At 36.1% G+C, this 22125-nt stretch overlaps 1 protein-coding gene across 1 annotated transcript in view; it reads left to right on the top strand.

Moving 5' to 3' along the window:
• Positions 1-22125, top strand: part of PDE1A (phosphodiesterase 1A) — a 157035-nt gene that overhangs the window by 86334 nt on the left and 48576 nt on the right. Inside the window, exons 4-7 of the mRNA XM_031056685.1 lie at positions 9929-10042; positions 19879-20061; positions 20519-20585; positions 21496-21612. Of these exons, the coding sequence (XP_030912545.1) occupies positions 9929-10042; positions 19879-20061; positions 20519-20585; positions 21496-21612 (481 nt within the window). The remainder of the gene's footprint in view (positions 1-9928; positions 10043-19878; positions 20062-20518; positions 20586-21495; positions 21613-22125) is intronic.

Genomic DNA, 22125 nt, shown 5'->3' with positions numbered 1-22125 from the left:
TTGATTCTTTCCTCTTTAAAACATTTATATAGCTCTCAAGTGTTTAAGCTAATCTGATGTTCTACTTCTCATTACCAAGACCTGCTTTGAAGTATTTTATTTGGCAATTCTTCAGCAGAACATTTATTTTTAACAATTCCAAATGCCAGAAGTTAGTTTCACACATAACACGGAGTGCTGAATTCTAGCATCTCCTATTTTTTACCTACATCTTAATTGCAGTATTTTGGTTTTAACTAAAAACCCTATTCATATTTTTACGTTGCCATATACATTACATGTACTTTATTCTTTCTTCAGAACCACTGAGATGGTAATGATTTTACAGCAAAATTGTACTGTAATTACTACAGCTGTTGTGCTAAAGCATTTATGTCTTGCTCTGTCTTTTGAATGAAAAATTCTTATAGTGAAAATAGATTTGTTGAAGCTGTTAATTATTCAGTAGAAAAGACATCTCAATTAAGGTGGTGGTATTTTTTCTACAATAGTTTAGGCAGACTAAGATAACTCTTAAATGATTTCATGCAATAGTCTGTAATAATTCATAATGCAAATATTTGGGACTTCTACCTTTTACAATTTTATTCCAGAAATACAGATCTGTACTCGGTTCCTCAGAACCCATGATACACATTAAAAATAAAATTCAAGATAAATTGGCTCTGTCATCCCATCTGGAAGGTGTGATTATATATTAAAAGTAAAACTTTCATACTTTAGTACTTCAAGCATTTAAGTTTAATTATAAGTAGAAAAGGAGGACTTCCAAATCCACTGAAAAGTGAGAGCTTGGATCAGAGTAGGATTATCTTGGTGATTATGTTGATCTGTTAGTACAGCAGAACCAACTACCCTGGTTCATCTGACAGCACAGCTGCACGTGCACGGGACTCATCTGATTGTGTGGACAGACTTCAGTAGAACTGATGTAAAGTACCTTGAAGGTAAACTGGATTGTTTTGACAGCATCAGGTTGAAGAGATATTGTTACCCATATTCTTGTGCTATCAGATATGGGAGCAGTGGTGCAATTTTTCCCAGAAAAAGGAGATGGAATGGATCACAGAGCGATAACTGGGGCACCACATCTGACCATGTTCTTAGACTGAGTATGGGGGACTGTCATTTAAAAAAAACTCTTCTTCTCTACTGCATTTTTATAGAGGCCTCTAGGTAACCTCTGTTCACTTAATATATTATCAGCTGTGTGTGTGTTGAGAGAAATGCAAGTTGGCAAGAAACAACTGGACAGGGCACTTGGTGCTATGGTTTAGTTGGCAGTGTGGTGTTTGGCCAAAGGTTGGACTTGATGATCTTGGAGGTCTTTTCCAGCCTTAATGATTCTGTGATTCTATTGCATACTAAGCAACAAAACGGAGCAATAAAATACTTCATGCTCTGTCCAAAGAAGTCAGCAAGTCAGAAACAAATATAAAATAATTTATAAATAGGTGCAGAGTCCCCATATTACTTACTAGGATAAAGATTCTACAGTTGCAGGTTTTTGATGTCTCAAAAAATCTGTAACTATTAAGGAACAAATTTAAGAGTTACCAAAAGTGTTAGCTGTTAGGGTTTAGCCACATTTATAAAAGTTGACCTGTTGTTTGCAGCAAGGATATTCTGTCCTGGCTCTAATTTCTTTCTCAGGAAAATGAAGATGTTAATTATATACAGAGTATATAGTATTTAATGTAGTTTGGTAACACACAGAAATCATAGAACAACCTGTCATTATTTTCATGCTTCTGTATTATTTGCTCATAAGTGATTTTATCAGGTAGAGGAAAGGATACTTGTGTTGTCACAGTTGAAGATTCTTTGATCATGGTTAAAGATTCTTTAATCATTGGGCAATGACATTATTTTAGTGCTGAACACTTACCAATCTTGTCTCCTTAATGGCTGCAGAAATTGCACCAAAAAGGCTTTCAAAAGCAATGGCAACAATATATTTTCTAAGTATTAGCATACAAAATATTTTCAGTACAAAGTTACCAGTTCTGTTTAATGCAGTTTTAAATCAAAGAACTTCAGTTGGCTTTTTATATGGTAGCTTGTTATCAATATTTTTAGAAGGGCTTTTTTACTTTTTTGCATGCCCTTTTCAAAGGACGAGGATCAACATTTATCAACCCACATTTTCTGGTCCCATGGTCTGAAGGAGATAATCTGCCTTTTAGCAGCTTTGATCACTGTGCTCAAAGCTGCTGTCTGCAGGAAAAATAAAGCTTTTAAAAGCACTATTGGAAATAAGGGCTTTCTGCCTTTTCTGTGTGCTTATCACATTAGTTCCAACAGGTTAAGCATACCAAAGGTTGGCCATCATCTTCAAGCATATTTTTGATAGATGATGAGTTTACATTTGATTTCCCAGCTTGTTGATAGTGAATTCAGCATACATGATGAAGATATTGAGACCTCTTGTTGTATTTGGCAACTTCAAGATGAAATAGCTTTGGCTAGGACCCTATATAATTTATAGAGGATTCAGGAAAACCTTGTGGATTTAATTTCCATCTTCAGACAAAACATAAATATTCAGCAAAAGCCATTAGAAGAATAAGTTGCAATTTCCAAATCACTCCTGTATATTTTGATCGTCTTTGATTTCATGGATTGATTGTAAAATGGGAATGTCAAATAATGGAAATAGACATTGAGACAATAGAAAGAGTTAATGAGTTAAAGTGTTTAGGGTAAGGAGACTAGTTGATTACTTGTTGGATCTAACACAAGATAGAGAAAATGCCCAAATATTTGTACATACTAAGTAATTTGAAGTTTGAAGATTTTTGATTAAGCTTCAACCCAGAAAGGAATTGAAAAGCAGAACCAAATAAGTATTAATGATGGTTCTTTAGCAGAAGTGAGAGGAAAATTTGAAAGACGCTTAAAGCTTGACTAAGTTCATTCTGTGCACAAAGGACGGTCAGAGAAATTCAAATGTGTGAGAATTCGTGATCATGACATATAATGAATCTATGGTGAAAGTGACTTTTGGGAAAGGATGAGTAACTTGGGGAGGCGTGAGAGACAGCAGGGAAGAGCAGCAGGACCAAGGTCCCAGATGAGCCTCCTCCTCTGGAGTGTCTCTCCAGGGTGGCCAGAGATGATGATGGAGGATGGTGAAAAGTCACAGAGCTGCAAATAGCAGACCTTTAGTATCACTGGGGTCAGGACACTGTGGCTTCTCAGGCACTTGACATTTGTTTTATTAGGTTTGTTGAGAATTATGCAAAAGTTTAAAAATGCCTTGAACTGGTTTATGGTTAAGGTGGAAAACTTTTGGAGTTTCCATGGTGTTCTGTGATTTCAGCTGGGTGCTAAAGCAAATGTAGGAATTTTGAGTAAATGTTTTAAACATGCTTGTTTAACCTGTTACTAAATGAGACACAAAGGGTAATATTTATGCACTATTCAAGTGGTAAATATTAAATTTATAGGATAAGGCAAAATGAATTGAAGGCTAATAGAGAATGCCTGTCTGAAGGAAAACTATTTCATCTTGCATAAAAATAATATTTGAACAACCAAGGCAATTATATCACCATGAAAAAGCAGCGTATTATTATTAAGAAAATGTAAAATTCAGTGTTGCTATATAGCTGCACAACTTCTATTTCAATTCTTCAATATGGGATTGAAGTTTTGGTATATCAAAATGTTATCTGAATTACCAGCACGATCAATATTTATTTTCTAATGACTGAATCATAATTACAGATCAGCGTGCACCACTTAAATGCTTAAAATAATCATGAAATACATGTGATTCATGAAACCCTTAGCAACCACAAGACTTCCTGTGCATAAGCTCAGACACAGCAGTGGCTGAGAAGTAAGTTCATAAGACACATTTGCAGCAGTAAAAACACTTTCTGGTATTTCTCCACGTAAGGGTTTATTGAGAGCCCCTCTAATCAGAAGATATATTAGGTAACTGCATTTGGAGCTGCATTTTTTATGATTTCAAGGAAGTGACCCAAGGTCTGTGTCAAGAACTGCCAGTTCTAACCCTTGCTCCCTATTGATATGCTGGCCTTGCCTTGCTGGGCAAAACATTTCAATATCAGCTTGTTTTTGCCTGACATAAACTAAAATACCTTGAAGTAAAGGTTAGCCATTTTGAAGTTGTGATAATTGGCCACTCTGTAGCTTCAGGTAGGAGCAGGGAAACAGGAGTGGCAACCCAAAGGGATCACTCCTGAATCTTTGCTACCATATTGTGTATATTTCTTCAGCATCTCTCATCTATTTGAATTTGTTTGATGGAAAGGTGTATTTATACAAAGATTTATTTTATACATGCATGTTATTAATAGAAACATGTAAAATTCCAATTATACCAATTCACATCAAAATAATTGGAATTTGGGCAATTCATATAGGGATTTGGAACTGTTGGATATTGACCCTTTTTAAGAGCATTCATGTTTGAGTGAGGATGTAATTTCTGCCTTGGAAAGCTGAGGAACTCCTGAGTGAGTGATGTTTTCTACAGGTGAAAATTATTCAACTAATTCTTACGAGAATCACTACAGGCAGCAAAACTGGTTTGTGGTTTTAATTACAGATAGCTTTAGAGGAAAATGTCCCCCTTCTCCAAAGTTTTGAAAAACTAGTGGTGTTTAACTGTCCGTATTGCCAGGATATTGTTACCCTACTCTTCTTTAATTTTAATTTCACATTACACATCAACCCAGTTTTACTTCATGATGTTCATTTAGAGGGTCAAATCACTTTTATAATAAAGTTGACAATAATCCACTTAATTTTATTGTTCAATATTAAATAGCCCAAACAGAACATGAAACACTTGTTTACAGAAAAAATTATCTTTTTTCTGTCCTTAGACTTTTTCACACATTGTCACAATTGTCACAGCTAGGCTTTTCTCAATTAGTTCATGGGAAGATAATGACTTACAACTTGGAGTTGATCCAAACAACACAGATAATTGTTTTTACAGCACTGTGAATATGAATATCAATAATAATTTCTCTTTAATTGACAGTGGCATGTGTTTATTTTTTTCAAAGAATTACCTATGTGTTCATTGCCCATCTTCAACAGTGACTTTCACTAATTTCAAAATGTAGAAGGAAGCAAGGTTAGTTTATAGTTTACTTTTTACAGTTTATTTCACTTCCCCTTTAATAGGATCTGTGGCAAAAGCCAGCTTTTTTTTTTGTTCAAAGTTTCCAAAACAGTTTTAAGTGAAGTCCAGATGTGTAAGTTAGAAAGCTGTTTCTCTGCAATGCTCAGTGGTGGGGAGACTTACAAGGCAAATAAAGGCAGTTTAGGGAAAGCAGGCAAAGGGTCTTTTTCTTAGGTTCAGAAGTTAACTTCAGGCTGAATTTTCCTCTTCTGGTTCTTAAAGACTCTTAGGCTGGGCCTTTAACACTGATTTATTCTCAGTGATTACTAGTAATTTATTTTACCTTGGAAATAAAAGTGGCAGTTTAATCTGAAATTGAAATTGTCCAACTTGTCTGCCTATCTACTTTACAATATCCCTTCTTAAGTAATGCCATTCTTGCACCTTTCTTTGTTAGCGCTTCAGCCTGTGTTTAGGACAGTTATTCAGTATCTCCAAGCATACTTCTCTCATTAGGCTTTCCTTGGTTCCATGGAAAAGAAGACTTTCTCATGAGGGTACTGCAAAAAGTCATATTTGATCACCGATTCCTTACCTTTTAAAATTTTTTCTTCTTTTTCCTTTTTGTGGTAACTGAAAATGTCATAGGAAGCTTTTTGAAATAACCTCATAACATCACAAAAGCTATCCTCAGTTAATTTGGTATAACCCCAGAAAGCTACAGTGGATTTAACAAAACTCTAGTTCAAACATGGGAGAATTTTAGTGGGGAAATTGGAAAAAAGTGAGTTGTGGTTTTGATATTGTTAATAAAGAAATGCTTCTTCATCTCCCAGTAAAATCCTTGCTTCCTCTGATTTTGCTGGGTGGGCCTCAGGGATTTTTGCCCACAGCAGGACAGTGGCATTGGCTGCACAGAGAGGTGAGGACTGGGGAAACACAGGCCCCAGTAACATCACAGCCATATTATTGAAGAGAGATGGGAGCAGAGTGCATTTGGGTTGTCCACAAGAGCATTTAATCCCACAGCACTGTTGATGATGTTTACCCAAGATGACAGAAGATGGTTCTCCACCCACTGCTTTTATTAATTGCAGATGTCTCTTTCTCCCTTACAAACTGGGGCTGCTAGTTTTTATAATGCAGTTTTCAGGTGTCCTCAGATGCATAATCTTTTTTTCATGTTTTTTATCACATTAGTTCTGCATACAATTTTCTTTGCATCTTAAACCAGCTCAAATAGTCCTTTTTTCTCTTTCACAAAATAGCTCCTCCAGTTTTTTCTCTTTGCTGTCTATTATTTCTTAGTAGCACAGTTCACAGGCTGGGTGTGAATACAATTACTTCCAGTTTTAAGTAACACTTCAGGTTTTCAAATAGTATTTCTAATGTTCATTTTCAGTTTATGACAATTAAAAGAAAACAAACAAATAAAAATCCTCCCAATACAGCTGAAGAAATAATTATTTTTAATTGCCTTTCCTTGTCCTTTTCACAAGTTTCTTTGTCTTGTTGAATGGTGGGCTATGGGTGTGTTAATACTTATTACTTAGTCTTATAAATTGATGTTTATTCTTTGCTAAATTATTAGTTTCATTACTGAAATGTCAGCTCCTAAGCTCTGTGGCTGTTCACTTTCGTGCAGAAGAAACTGGGTGTGCTCAGACCCTTCATATACTGCTATTACCCCTTAATTATGCGGCATTGAAAGTCAGTTTTTCTAACTTCTGGGGTAGACTTCATTAGTGTCACATGACAAGTGTCTGATCAGTGACAAAATGGAAGGATTTTATTGCTGTGTCCAGCTTCCTAGAGGGAAGCTGTACCATAGACAGAGGCAGGTTTTTTTTGGAACTGCACAGCAAAGTTTGGGCACGCAGGTTGCCACAAAGGACAGTTAGATGTTGTGAAAACATGATGCACCATGAGGCTGATTTACCATTTAAACTGTTTTGTTCCAAGAGTTTTTGAAATCTCCATGCATTCAAAGCTTGAGCAGAAATACTTGTGAGTAATTTTATCTGACGTTGAAGTTATACCTATCTTTGAGGTTAGCCGTGTCTTGAGCAAGAGCTTGTACCTGGTGGAGGTCCCTTCAACCAAATTATCCCTTGATTCTATGGTAGATCTGCACTGGGAGAGCTAAGGACTCCTGAGGACATCTTCACAAGGAGTCATGCATGAGATAAGGTCACTTGTGTGCTTCTGTGAATCTGCAATATCTTCAGAACCACTTCAGATTTGCCTGAGCAGTGTTTCCAAATCATCCGGTCTGTTGCTGCGTCCTGCATTCCTCCTGACCATGACCTATACCCACAGGGCACGTTACCTCTGTAGACTGTCACCTATGCAGTGAGATGGTGCAAGATCATTGTGGCTTAAAGGCTCCCCCAGGGACTCATTTACATCTACAAGCATAAAAATTATTCCAAATACCTGTCTTCTGATCTATTGCCTCAGATAATGAGGAACCATTGCAAATAGTAGGATTTGAAGCTGTTTTAAGCTGATATTGTTCTACCAGAGCCTGGCTCCCTGCTGTGCAGTGTTACAAATTTATTTTTGTGTATTAGAAAATAAGTTTTCAAATTTATTTATGCTTCCACTTTGGAAAGCGTGATTTGGAGATGTGCTCAGTCAAATATGGAGGGAGCAGTGGAAGTGCCAGAAACACCCTACAGCTATTTGCAAGCAGTGGCACTGATGCTGCCAGCCCCACCTGGGCATTTTGGCACTGGTGCCTAGGAGGGGCTGTGTGTGTGTGTGTGTGCAGTACCGAGGAGCACACGCCCCAGGAGATGCCTGTGTTGGGTTCTGGGAGATGTCTGTGAATAACCTGCAGCTACAGGTTCCTCTGAAGTGGAAGAAGTTATGTACTGGAAATGTCTCCCATGCATATGGGTATTTCTGCGTAGGAGATGAGCTCCCACAGTATTTCATCTCCCCACTTCATTTCTCCCAGAAAATTTTTTAACGCTACATTTTCCATTCCACCGATATGCAATGCACTGTGTAAAATACCAAGTAAATATGGTTTCTAAGAGCCTTATTTATTGTGTGTGCTAGGCTAATTTGAATTGAATTAAGGCTTTAGAGAACTGAGGAGGTTGGTCTTAAAACCCTGTTTGCTAAAATTATCTTTACACACTTGAACATAATTGTACTTAGAATTGTACAAAGAAATATGTAGAAAAACACAAAAATGATTTTATGATAGAACAATACTTTCCAAGTTAAAGATTTTTTTTCAAATATTACTCTAATTTTAATTAGATCCAATGAAATGTTGCATGCACACAATGAAAATAATATATAGTATATCTATATATGAAATATATTATTATCACAGAGTAAGGTGAGTTGCGAGGGACACACGAGGGTTATTGAGTCCAACTCATGGCCCTGCACAGGACATCCTCAAAAGTCACACCATGTGCCCGAGTGTGTTGATCAAACGCTTGAACTCTGCCAGGCTTGGTTCTGGGACTATTTCCCTGGGCAGCCCATTCCAGTGCCCAAACACTCTCTGGTTTAAGAATCTTTATCTGATATCCAACCTAAACCTCTCCTGACACAACTTCAGACAGGACCCTTGGGTCCTATCTCTGTCAGCACAGAAGAGATGAGTGCCTCCCCCTCCTCTTTCCCCCATGAGGAAGTTGTGACTGCAGTGAGGTGTCTCCTCAGTCTTCTCTTCATGTAGCACTTGCATATTTTATGTGTGCTGGTGCATGTCATAAATATGATCTTTTCCTGAAAGTAGTTTTCCTAATGCTGAATCAATTTCACTGCACTTTTTAGCTAAGTACTCATTTCACAATTTTTCCTGCACATAAAGAAGATTATTTACTGGAAGTTATATAACAATAATGATATATCCTTAGTTATAGAAATCTTTATCTTACATGATACAAAACCATAGATTATTTCTACTCAAAGATAGAGCACAGAAAGAAGGAAAATACTTTAAGCCTCCATTTAGTCACACCTCTGCACTTTTACTGATAAGTTTTTAACTTTACTTCAGTGCTTTATCTGCTCTGTATGGTTATATTGAGCAGTGTCAGAAGTGTTCTTGTCAGCAGAGTTTAGGAAAAATCTAGTATTCAAGCAGTGTGTCTGTGGAAGTGTGTTGCTGCAGAGACATGAGTTGGTGCATTACAAAATCCCCTTTGGGCGTATCCATGTTTGTACTGTAAAACAAAGTCCTCAAAACTAAAAGTTTAAAGCACACTTGGGAATATTTGGATTTTTCTACTGCCATGGGCACTGCCTTTCCTCTGGTATAATGATGAATTTGTTATAAGCACAGACACAACAGATTTCCATATTATCTCACACTAATAAGAATACAAATTCTGCAGCAAAAACATACTGGAGGCCTAAATAAAAACTAAAGTATTTAAGTGAAGCAAAATCAGCATACTGTGATTATAAAAATATAATTAAGCATGGAAAAATTTTAGAAAGGCAACACACTAAGTTAACATGTTTTTGTTTTTTAAAATTAGAGACAGAGGCATAATAGTAATGTCACAAATGAATAGGAAATTGCTTTGATGATGGTTAAAATGTCCTCTCTGACTTTCTGGAATGTATAAACCATTTTTTACTACACCTCATGAATTTAGCGAGCTATAAAAACATAAAACCAGTCAGTGTTAAGTGCATTCTAAAGCCAGATTTCCTTAAACCAAGACAAGAGATGGAGTGATTGTCCTTGGCTCTACATTGTTTTGTAGGTTCCAGTGTTTCAATTAGAAAATGAAGTCACTAAATTTGATAGAATTATCATACTGATGTTTTTATTTTTTTTTTCCACAGATTAAGATGCTTGGTAAAGCAGCTGGAGAAGGGTGACATCAATGTGGTGGACTTGAAAAAGAATATTGAATATGCAGCATCTGTGCTGGAGGCAGTTTATATTGATGAAACCAGGTAAGTCTGAGGGGATAACAAAATGAAAGAATGTTGCAAATTGTATTTTAGAACTTTGGTCTTTGCATGCAATTGTCACTGACATGAGCTGAAGGTCTGTGCACATCAGAAGAAGCGTATGTAGCTCCTGGGTCTTTTATGACAAAGTTAAAGCAAGTAGGATTCCAAAGGTCAGATGTAACTGTTGTCTGTAAAGAAATGCTCACAGAAATGAGTCAGAATAGCTGGTCAGTAAATACACAAATGAGTGAAAAGCTGTGATTTATTTTATAATGTTTGATGCTTAGTTTCTGTTTATTGTTGGCAGTATTACTGGCAATCATGTGGGTTAATTCAGAGTAAAATAGAAGTTCCAAGTATTTGGTTTCTTGAAAGAGTTTTAAGATATGGACTGTATTGAAATTAGCTGGCTAACTTGCTGGTTTTCTTTCTGCATGCTGGCCTTTCTAAGTTTTTTCTAAGCAGAATGGTCTTGCAAAGATGTCTGCCCAAACTTCCTTGGTACCCTGGAGTGTGCAGTGTACATCTCAGTTCTACATTTGAGAATTATTTCATGGACCTAACACTCTCTCTGTGGCGTGTGCCCTGCCCTTGCAAATCTGCATAGCTGATACAGAGCTTGAAGTCCTGCTTCAGAGATAAAGCACTGGTTATTCCTCCATACACCTCCCAAACACTGGGATTAAATGGGTGTAGTATTCATGGCTCTGTCTGAGCAGTAGTGCCAGGACCAGAAAAATAAATTGAGATTTACTTAGTTTCTAAACTGAGACAGCTTCTGTGGAAATGAACAGTAGTGTCACAATGAGGAATCCAGTCTTTCTGGCTCTGTGTGGGAATATCAAGAGAAATAGCAGGCATTTCATGCTCAGAGAAAACAGCTACCACTGAAAATACATAGACTCTGGCAGCAACAGGTGCATTGCTTTTGCTGTAAGCAAATCTTTAAATTAGCTAGTTGCCCTCATAGAACTTGACAGCAAGATTATTAAAATACCCAGAAGAAAACAAACACAAGTAATTTTATAGTGATTGGTAAGATTTTCATAGTCCTCTGGTTATTTTCTTAGTTCTAGGACCATTATGTCCTTGTAATGGTGACTATTTTCTAAAATTATACTTCAGTGAATCAATAAAGTTTTTCTCTTCTGGAGCTCACTGTACAACGGTGTCTAATAATATTTATTTATTGCATCCAGTATTTTACAGAATATTCTGATCTTTCACTGTACTAAGTCAGGATACACTTGAGACAAGTATCTTGTTTTGCTCTTATTTGTTGAATACTTGTGTTCACCAAAGAAACTTGAGAGTTTGTGGACCTACCAAATTTTGGTAGCATGCCTTATATAGATATCCATTAAGCATACATTTTAGGTATATCTTTCTGTACCTATATCTGTATTTATGAAGTATATATGTAGACATATAAATCAAATTCTGCTATAAATAATAGTTAAAAGTGATACTATAATGAAACTTACTTTTCTACTTTTATTCTTTTAATTTTAGTGGTTTGTACTTTAATGTTGTACCTCTATATTGTTCCTTTTGCTTTACAGTATTTGATTTTTGTTTTAATTTCTCTTCCTTGGACTAATGCAGTCTCCATGAAATTCAGAATCAGTATGATGAGTTTTTTTAATGTCGTGGTTTTTGTGTTAATTTTGTCCTAGAAATGTAGACTGACCCTCCACATCTTAGTTGGACATGGGTTATGTATGAGTCTATTTAAATTTTGACACTTCCCCATTAAAAACTGTTGTAAATGGTAATCTGTAAACGTTGTAATTTATTGACAACTGCAAATTGTACATTTATTGTGAGGCTGGGAAACACTGTAGTTGCCACTGGTACTTTCATAGTAGACTCTTTTCCATGGCAAGCTGCAAAGATAATTATGTTTTAAATAGCATGGCCATTATTCTGTAACCTAAGTCACTCAAAAGTGTAAGCACACAAAGAGGGTCTTGGGTTCCTGGGAAGCCAATCCTTAAGGAACAAAGCAGTGTATCCCTGAGTCGAATGGAGTTAGCCGAGTTACCTTGGGTGGTTGCATTTGTCCTTGCTCCCACCAAAGAATACAGGTTCTTTGTCATACACAGAGCTACTTCTGTGGGAGTCTGGAACTGAGTTAATTGCACTCATTAGTAGATTAGAAATAATAGTTTGAACATGCAATTTTATACATCACAAAGTTCAAATAACTTCAGTAAGTGTCTTACATATGAATTGCTGTTCAGTCAGCGTCTGCAATGTCTCATGTGAAAATACCCATGCTTTCTGTTTTAAGACCAGTATTGATCCCTGGATTTTGTCCTGATGAATTTACTGATCCATTGCTAAAGTATCCAAGCAGAGGAAGACCTCAGCTTCAACCAACAATCTAGAATTGCATCCTATTTGTGGTGTTCTCTTCTTCCCCACTTTTTTGGGCAACAGACCTCAATATCAGCTGAGGGAAATGTCATTTAAGTATCTTTGTAGGCAGGGATAGCAACCTCTACAGATTAGGAATAGCAATAGCAATAAACAGAGAGTTTGTTACTTGAATCCTCTTAACTCATCTTTCTGTTCTGATAGATATGCTATGAAACAGGATGATAAAATGCTCCTGACAGTGGTCCCTCACCTATTGCTGAAGTGCTTTCTGCAATTCTTCACAGGCACAGAGAAGAAAACAGCAAAAAGAAAAGTCAAAACTAAGGTCAATAAAGAGGTCCAAGTATGACATATCTCACAGAACTTGGTCAGTAATGTAGCCAAGGATCAAGGAAGAGCCTTGTCTGTCCCATGGCTCCAGGAAACACCACTACTTAAAAAATAAATCTCTGGCATTATTCTGGCAAAACCACTTTTCTCTTTATAAGCCTGAGGGTCTTTTCAGTGAGCAGTTTCAATGGGTAGAAGATACCCATTTCATCCCCCAGGCCATATACTGTTACTTCATTTGAATTTCTTGAAAAGCCTGTGTCATATTATTAAGTTGTGTGTGAACATGGAAGAACATTCAAACATGTATGTTGATGACATATTGAATCTTTATTTAAAGTGCAACAATCAGGTTCAAATAGCTGTAGAATTCACACCATTTAGCAGAGGATGAAACATTTTTTTTCAGGTCCCCTGACTTTCCCTTTGTCTGCTCCTGTGTTTCTTTACACTATAGCCATTTATCTGAGCATTTTTTGTAACTATTTGCCAATACTCATTTCCATTCTTGACCTTTCTAAAACTCTGTGGATTTGAGTTAGGGCAAAGGCAGAGAAACAACATAACAGATTTTATGTAAGAAGTTCTGAGAATAGTCTTCTTAGAAACAGGGATAGGCCCTAGGGATAACCTTAGAAAATGAGGAAAAATTGGTTTGGGGCAGTGACAGTCAATATCTCTATAAAAGGTTCTGAGCTGATGGAAAGTTGGAAAGCCCAGACATCAAGCATCAAGTGCTGCTTTCCTGTGAGCTCCTTTATCTGTAGCCCCAAGTCACTCAGTTTGTTTAACAAGCTCCTTTTCAACTGCTGCATCTTTCAGTGCTGCACCAAATTCTTCCTTGAAAGAGAACAAACACGCTGGTAGCTGAAGCTGAGGTCCATCATCAGCTGAAAATAACCAGGAGACTCACAGTTCCAGCCCCTCAGCAGATTTGCTCTGTGGAAGAAGTTCAAACTTAATAGATATTATAAATAATTCTGACAAATCTTACAGAATTTTCTCCATTAGTACCTGCCACTTGGCTCAAGCCAATGGAAGAAGGATATTTAGAGTCAAACAGGAAATAAATACAGCCTGATAATTCAGTCATGACAGATGTTCTGTTCCTTGTAAATGCAGCTCTTCATTCATGCTAACTGAAAAGAAAATAAGTCAAATAAAATCTAGATAAGAGTTACAAGATGAAAGGGAAAAAATGTATTCCAAAGCTAAATAATAAAAATAGCAATAGTAATAGTAATAATAATTATAATTTAAAAATCCTTATTGTGGAGACTACTTTTATGCTGTTCTATATAAAATCAGAATAGTTTATTCCAATTATGTTTTATTTTTATATGCCTTAGTATGTTAGAAAATAGACTTGGTTTCAGGCAGATATTTATCTGTGCAGTTGCAGTTCCATACACGGTTTTTGCTTGTTTCAGACTGTATAATGCCCTTTTAATAAGGCTTTAACTAATCGAGAACTTTTGACTTAAAAGAGACTGCATTTCTCTGATGCATGAAGTAGCTCTGTATTATATACTGGCAGGATCTTTTAGCATCTGTGATTCAACAAGGCATAATAACAAATATAGGTTCATGAAGAAAAAGGTGATGTCATTAAGGGTGACATTGTAGCAATATATATTTGCATGAGAGCTCTGGAAATGATATTTCAATGACACTACAATGGCAGACACAGTTCTTATACCAGCATTGTAAGGCTCTGAGCTAGCAGGAAACTCCCAGCAGGAAACTGTTCCTTGACATTGCAGGACCACTGGCACTCTGTTCTCACCTGTAGCACACCAGATGGAGCTGACTGTGAGTCACAGAGTTTCACTGGCTCTAAGGCTCTGCTTATGGAAGGAATTGTGCCAATTCAGACACCAATAGCTATTCAGGGACACCAGCAGAGGTGGTCACACCAGCAAAGTGTCTTTGATGGTGTAAGGTTGAGAAACTTAAATTTTCTTACATCAAAGAGATGTACATAATTTAAAAAACTTTTTAAAACATTTATCCTATATCTCTCAATCTGAAAAGATGGATTAATTTGTTCATTTATACATGAAGGTGAATTCTCCATTCACAGAACAGTAAGGCATTCAGTCAATGATGTAATTTATTTTGAAAGATCTAGAACATATTTCTCTTGAAAATTACCTTTTTGAGAAAAATCTATGAATATTAAAGAACATAATCTGCCTAATGCCAAGGATAGAACAGGTGGAATGGGCTGCTCTATTTGGTAATTATTTACCAGATGAAAAATATGGTCTGTGATTCCACTCTCAGCTGGCCAAGCTGGGGAGATATTTGAAGAGGCAATTATTTAAGCATGAAGTTAAATTTTAATCTTGAATATTCGGTCAAGTTTGCTGAGCATGTATTGCTGTCCTCCATAGCCAACCCATGGTTAAATGTACTTTGCCTGAACAACAAAATGTACCATTTGAAGTGAATCATTCAGTTTATCCACTAAGGGAATCTACAATTGATACTTTTGCAAAAGCTGCTATTGAGAAAAAGCTTATTGTGTTGAGATGAATGCAGTACATTCCACCCTTATAAAAGCTTAAAATAAGCCTTTGAAATCTTTTGTACTAAGCTAACGTGGTTTGCTTTTGGGTTTTTTTGTGTTTTTTTCTGAGAGGAAAGCTTACAAGAGCATTCGAGTTGTATTAAAAAAATGCATTTAAAATCACTGAAAATCTATTAAATTCTGACTAAGCTTCTCAGTTCAGTTAGGGTATTTAATAAATGGCCAGCATCCCTTTTCCAAAGTTATTGAATTTTTCTGTTTCCAAGTTTTTGCTGTTAATTTATTTCTAAATCATGCCCTGAATTATTTCTTGCCTAATAGAACTCCCAGAATAAGGGAAGGGAAGGGAAGGGAAGGGAAGGGAAGGGAAGGGAAGGGAAGGGAAGGGAAGGGAAGGAAAGGAAAGGAAAGGAAAAAGAGAAAAGACACTGACTCACATCTGTAATCTGAAAATTGACATTTTTTAATCATGATTAGCCTGAGCCAAACCTGAAGACTGCTGTTGGCCTTTGGTATATATCTCTGCATTTCTGAATGTGTAGTACATATCAACAAGTGAAAATTTCAGTAACAGTGGTCCTTCCTACCTTGCTTTTCTTCTGTTGTAATTCCTGCATTTTTCCAAATTATTCTCTGTTTAATTTATTGGTAATTCTTCATATGTAGACAATTCTTCTAAGAATGTGCTAATCTTATGACTACAACGTGTTGGTAAAATCATAATTTCCTTTGGAAAGACCTTTATCTACTAAAATGCTCCTCATTCATTTTTGCAGTTTGTTTATCCTTACTGGGAGTCAAGAGAACCTTTTAGTGGATGTGAGTAGAAGTTGTAATGGACTATAGAGGATGGAAATATTGATTGAATATATTGATTCATACTTATTCAGGAAGATAGGGAGATAATAGAAGTAAATAATTGGTAAAAATGTGAACTGACTATTTAGACTGTAAATTCTCCTGCATTCTAGACATAGGAGAGGACTTTAATTCACTCTTAAGGGCTTGATTAATTCAGTAATTAGAGCAAAGAGCTAGTACCACCTTCTCAACCTCTTCTCTGGAAATCTTCCACTACCTCTGTTAGGCAGCATGACTGATCAACAAAGATGGAATTTTTTTCCCCATAGCCATTATCTAATTTTAATTTTTTTCATTTTCTTTTCTTTCTTCTCCTCCATAGTACATCTGATATATTCCTAAGGGAAAAGAAATACACTTCTGACTAGTGCATTACTATATTTAAAATTCTGATTAAATGAAAAGAGAGCTAGAAATTATCACTACTTGAATTTTGAAAAATTATTCTTGGCAAAAAACACATTACTGCGACAAGAAGATCAGGTTATTAGTTACTATGACTGCAGTATTAATTGATTGCTAAGCTGAAATGCCAAGGGCCATGTCTTATTCCCACAACTGTCAATGAAAGTTCTACTCATGGAATGAATAGAATTAAATAACCCAAGCCTCCCCCTCTCCTTCCCACGCATATCTCTTCCTCGTATTGCATCTACTTAACAGGCTGATGATATATGAGCAAAATAAGTGTATGCAACCCTGAAATTCTGATTATGTGTTGGGAAAAAAAGTATTTTCTGTGGCACATTTTAGTAGAGCTCTTTTTGTTGTTTTGTTTTTTTAGCATTTTAAGGTGTTCCTTTGCTTTATGGAAGAAAAATTAAAATGTGTGCCTCGGCATCTATTAGTATAATTATGTAATTCAATTGGAATATTTGAGTTCATACCTCCTGGTTCAATGAAATTCATCTCAGCACAGTTTTACTTAAGACTGATTATGGAACAACTATCTAGCTTTAAAGTGCCCACAATCTCTGATCTTCAGGTTGGTTGATTAGGAGGATGAGGTAATGGGCCTTGTAGTCACTCCATTCCAAATACTTAGTAAACCAAAGGCTTCTGTTTGACAGCTATAGCCACATGTCTATTACTTCTTCCATTAATTTTTCCATGAAATTTCTGAACCTATGTGGCAGTTTAAATGTTTTGAAATGTCACAAAATTATATTACAGTTTACAATTTATAATTACAAGTTAGGTTGAAAAATCTTGCAAAAACCCTGTAATATTTCATAGGAAGTTAAGTACTTTGAATGTATGCCTTTGTTTTGAACCTGTCATTTGATTTTATTTGATCTTCATCTTTTTTTTCAAAGGCATAAAATGCTAGAATGGGTTTGAGTGAGATGAATGACTAGCCTTTGTTTCCTCTCCTTAAATGTTGTTTCAATTAGGCACCTGAAAGAAACTAATCCTTTTTGAGAAGTTATTAATCTTATGTGATGAGGGATCTATAAGATTTTGTGCTTGCAAATTAATTCTGTGTTGCAGTTGCTTTTCTTGATGTTTAAGTTAGAAGTAGAGCCACTGAAACTCTCTCTTCCCTGGCAAGTTATTCAGCCATCTCTCATCAGAGAGCAGTGGCCTCATGAAAATTACAGATAAATGAACACTTATTTCAAATACTACTTTCTTTGTTCCATCTTCATGAAGTAACTCCTGCTTACTGTCATTTACAGACTGAATAGTTCTTCTACTTTATAGATGAATGGTTAAAAAGATTAGAGAGACTGCAGTGTGTTTTGCTAGTCTTAATTTGTACTCCAGTGGCTCATATCTGCAGAGCTCAGATCCCAAATTTAGATCTGCATCTCATCATAGCAAACTGATGTAGAGCCCTGCTTCCTGCTGCACAGGTGATGTGGAATATCCTGGCTGCAAGCTCTGAGGTAGCCTAATGCCCATGGCCCTCTAATTGCAGGAATATTTGCATCTCATTTGAATAAAAGTTGCAATAGTTACAAAAATATGTTTTAGGGATTGTAAGATTTTTTCCTTGTTATACAAAAAACATATCAAATGTCAAATATTCCTGAGAAATATAAATGTACTGATTTCTCCAGGAATATTTAATGACTGTGTTAGACTAGTATGGATTAGAGTGGACTATAACATAGGTTTTAGTGTAGGCAATAAAGCCAATTTGTAGCCTTTGACCTTTGGCCAGTCTCAGCCTTGGTTCAGTTTTGCAAGATAATTTGCCCAACTCCTTTCCTCCACACAAGTCCTTCTCTTCCAAATTAAGTTTCTGATTTTTGGCTGTTGTCCCACTGCCAGAAAATTTCATAATCCTTGTTCATTCTGCTCTTCTTGTACTCCATTTTAAGGAGCCTTCCTAGTCTGATAATTCCATGTCTCTGAAAAAGAAGAATTTTTCTTCTGTTCTTTCAGTAAACCAGGGAAGGACAAGGGGTGCATTTATAATTTTTAGACCCCAGTTGAAGAATCTCAGAAAATATACTGTCAACCAGATGGGCTGCTGAAACTGAGCACAAATATGCTATGCTCACAGTTCACCAATAATTAAAATGATTCTTCTGACATGTTTCCTATTACTATAATCCCTCAGATAGGATTAAATTTATGTGGAGATTCTTTGAACTGAACTACACCGCACTCAGGCTTTCCTTATTCATCCATGTTTCAGAAAGGCAGCACAAGAGAAATAGACCTATGTAATCAAATAATGCCTGCAATTCAATTCATACCACTTTAAAGAAAATATTTTGAAAAGGTGGCATGCTGTGTATATATTCAGGTCACCCTAACTCTGGGGTTTCTTGCATAACTGAATGAAAGGAAAATTGATATCAGACAAAATAAGGGATTTGTTACCTGGAAACCCCAGCACTCTGAGTGATAAGGGCAAATAACTGCAAGAAAAAGATTTATAGAAGTGTGGAACGGAAGTATTGAGTCTGTTTAAAGAGAGTATTTAGTTAAAAGTTTCTTCTAAGTAAACTGATGACCTCTAACTCACTTTTGTTGAAGTGAATTTTCTTTTTAATACTTCTTCTGTTTTGCAAGAACTATATATAACTTTTCTAGCTTTTTGAACTGCCAACAAGTGTGAAAGCTGACTTGCAATCCAATCTTGTATAATATCTTTACTGGTATGACTTTGTTACCCTGCCTTCAATAGGAATACAGATCTCTACATAGAAGGAGTTAATTCTCTTCAGTAAAGAAATTAATTCTCTTGAATGCTTTTATTGTGCTGCAATAGCATGTGTACAGGGCGTTCACTGACATGCACACTGCATCATTGCTATGTAGCATCATTTACTTCTGTTTCTAAGTATCAAAACACTTGTACATTTTGGAGTACAGATCAATAGACTAATGGTGCTCTCACTTATAGCTGGCAGTTCTGTCAGTTACTGTTTTAGAGGTGGTCTTGGGATTTTACAGCTCATTGATTACTCTTCAATCCACCACTGCTCTGACAACTTAGTAGAAAAATCTTTTCTTGTCTTCAGTTGAATAAATTGCATTTTATTGTCTTTTACCTTCTGGAACCTGGGCAGTGGGAGAGAGAGATGATATCTGCTGTGCACAGCTTCCCCTTGGTGTCAGTCCATCTGCCTGAGAAGACATTTTGTGATGTGCTGAGTTGGTCCTACAGTCAACCTCAGCTCCTCTTAAATCAAGTTTTTTAGCTGTTCACCTGCGAGTACTCCTCTTGTTAGGTCCGAGGTCTTGTTGGTTACCTTGTACTATTTTTTTGTAGGAAACTTTTGGACACTGAAGATGAACTCTCTGACATCCAGTCGGATTCGGTCCCGCTGGAAGTGCGGGACTGGTTAGCTTCTACATTCACGAGGGAAATGGGAATAGTGAAGAGGAGGCCTGAGGAAAAGCCCAAATTCCGAAGCATTGTGCACGCTGTACAGGCTGGGATTTTTGTAGAAAGGTGAGAGCTTTTTTTTCTTGTTACTGCAAGCACTTGTCACTGCATTTAACTACAGTGTCTACCATCCTTTAAATGATGGGATGAACCTGGAGCAAATCTTTCAGCCAGAATTTATGCTTCATTTTCTGCAACCACTTCATTTTTCTCTACAGAATTCCAGATGAAACCTCTAATTTGTAAAATTTCCTAAGCCTTGGAAAATTCTGGGGATGAATTCAATGTCTTTGTAACTTCTACACTAAATCGTACCAATGGCTGTTCTAATATTAAAGAGTAATATACTTGCAAAGGGGTTTGTCTCATAACTTCATAAAAGATTACATAAATCTTTGGGGTCAAACCCTTAAATAGATTCATGTTACTTCACAAACTCTGAAAGAAAAATTAAAAAAAGATAAATTGTTCCAGTATAGTTTTAAAGAAGAGCTATTTCTTAATATTTTTTTTGTTCTTTCAGGATGTACCGGAAAACTTCAAGCATGGTTGGTTTGGCTTATCCAGCAGAAGTGATAGTCACATTTAAGGTGAAAGAATTTTAATCATTGTGGAATTTGAATGTATTTGCGCTTTTGTTTAGTGACTTATAGGGTCAAATTAATATTTTTCTACTGAACGTACCCTAGCCATAGTTAGTACTACAGAACTGAGCACAAAGTACAGAGAAATGAATAGTTAAAAATTCAGAAATAACATATGATTCTGATTAATTCTGACTTCATTTGGATCCTATTAGAGTAATAGAATGAAATTTGTATAGAAGTTCTTGTAGAAATGTGAGACAGTTTTATCAGCTCCCAGTGGTATCATAATCAGCGTCTCAGACAGCAGCATTTGTTTCCTTTTTAGGCAAGAAAAAGGAGATAGTATTGGAATAGAGCTAACAAAAGAAGCTGAAGCTTATGGAACAAGTACAGTATTTGCTGTATATTTAAAGTATTACTCTAGTTCAGCCAAAATATGATCTTTTCTAGTAAGCTGAGTTCCTATGTCTATGAATGCAATTACAAACTGAGATTTCTTGAGAATTAAGTACCTCCACTTTTCCCCTGAAAGCCAAACAATTATATTATTCTCAAATTGCTTATGTTTAATGACATCAGTGTTAATGGCATTGCATAATAGCCTATTTGAAGGGTGGTATTCAGAGTAGCTCCATGAGGTTGTACAGACAATTTGTACTGAGAAAGTTAAACTTGGAAGTTTGATTCAAGGCATGCAAATGGCCTTGGTCATGTTGCAAGTATTTTATTCATAACTGACACAATTGTTTTCATCATCAATATTGTAGTAGCCATTAATATGTTATCTACATTAGGAATTTGAAAGAGTTGGGTAATAAAACCACCAAATTCTCCCTCTTCCCTCTACAAACTAGCCAAATGGATAGAAATGTAATGGGTTTTTATTTTTTGTTGTTTTCCTTTTCATCTACAGGATGTTGATAAGTGGTCTTTTGATGTATTTGCCCTTAATGAAGCAAGTGGAGAGCACAGTCTGAAATTTATGATGTATGAGCTGTTAACCCGATACGACCTTTTGAGCCGTTTCAAGGTCAGTAACTAAGCACAAATAAAAGTATGGATGCAAAAACACATGTGTCAAGTTTAAAATACAAGAAAACCAGCATCGGAATGTTTTGTATTGTATGATGCAGTGTAGAATTTCAAAGAATATGGCAAATGAAATATTGCAAAATGCCGATTGTTCTACCAAATGAAACTTCAACCAGGACATGCAAATTTTTCTGCAACTCAAAAAATGGAAAGCGATGTAGACCCTTGCCATGTCATTTGTTTACATAAATAGATTATGTATACAGGCTATTAACTCAGCAGGTCTGAACCAGTGTCCCACCTTTAAAGACCAAAAATTACCAAAAAGGCTTAAGACCATAGTTAGTCCTAAATATTTTTTTCATGGTCTGGATCATGCTGTTGATCATCACTCTGCAGGGGATTCAGCTGAACCTTCCTCTCTTGAACAAGCTGGGGGATATATAAAGAGAAAAATTGCTTTTCCAAGGTGTTTGTAGGGTTTTTTCAATACAATTTGGAGTCCTTATAG

The sequence above is a fragment of the Geospiza fortis genome, unplaced genomic scaffold (genome assembly GCF_000277835.1).
Source record: "Geospiza fortis unplaced genomic scaffold, GeoFor_1.0 scaffold112, whole genome shotgun sequence".
NCBI lineage: Eukaryota > Metazoa > Chordata > Aves > Passeriformes > Thraupidae > Geospiza > Geospiza fortis.
This window is presented reverse-complemented; position numbering and strand designations above follow the sequence as displayed.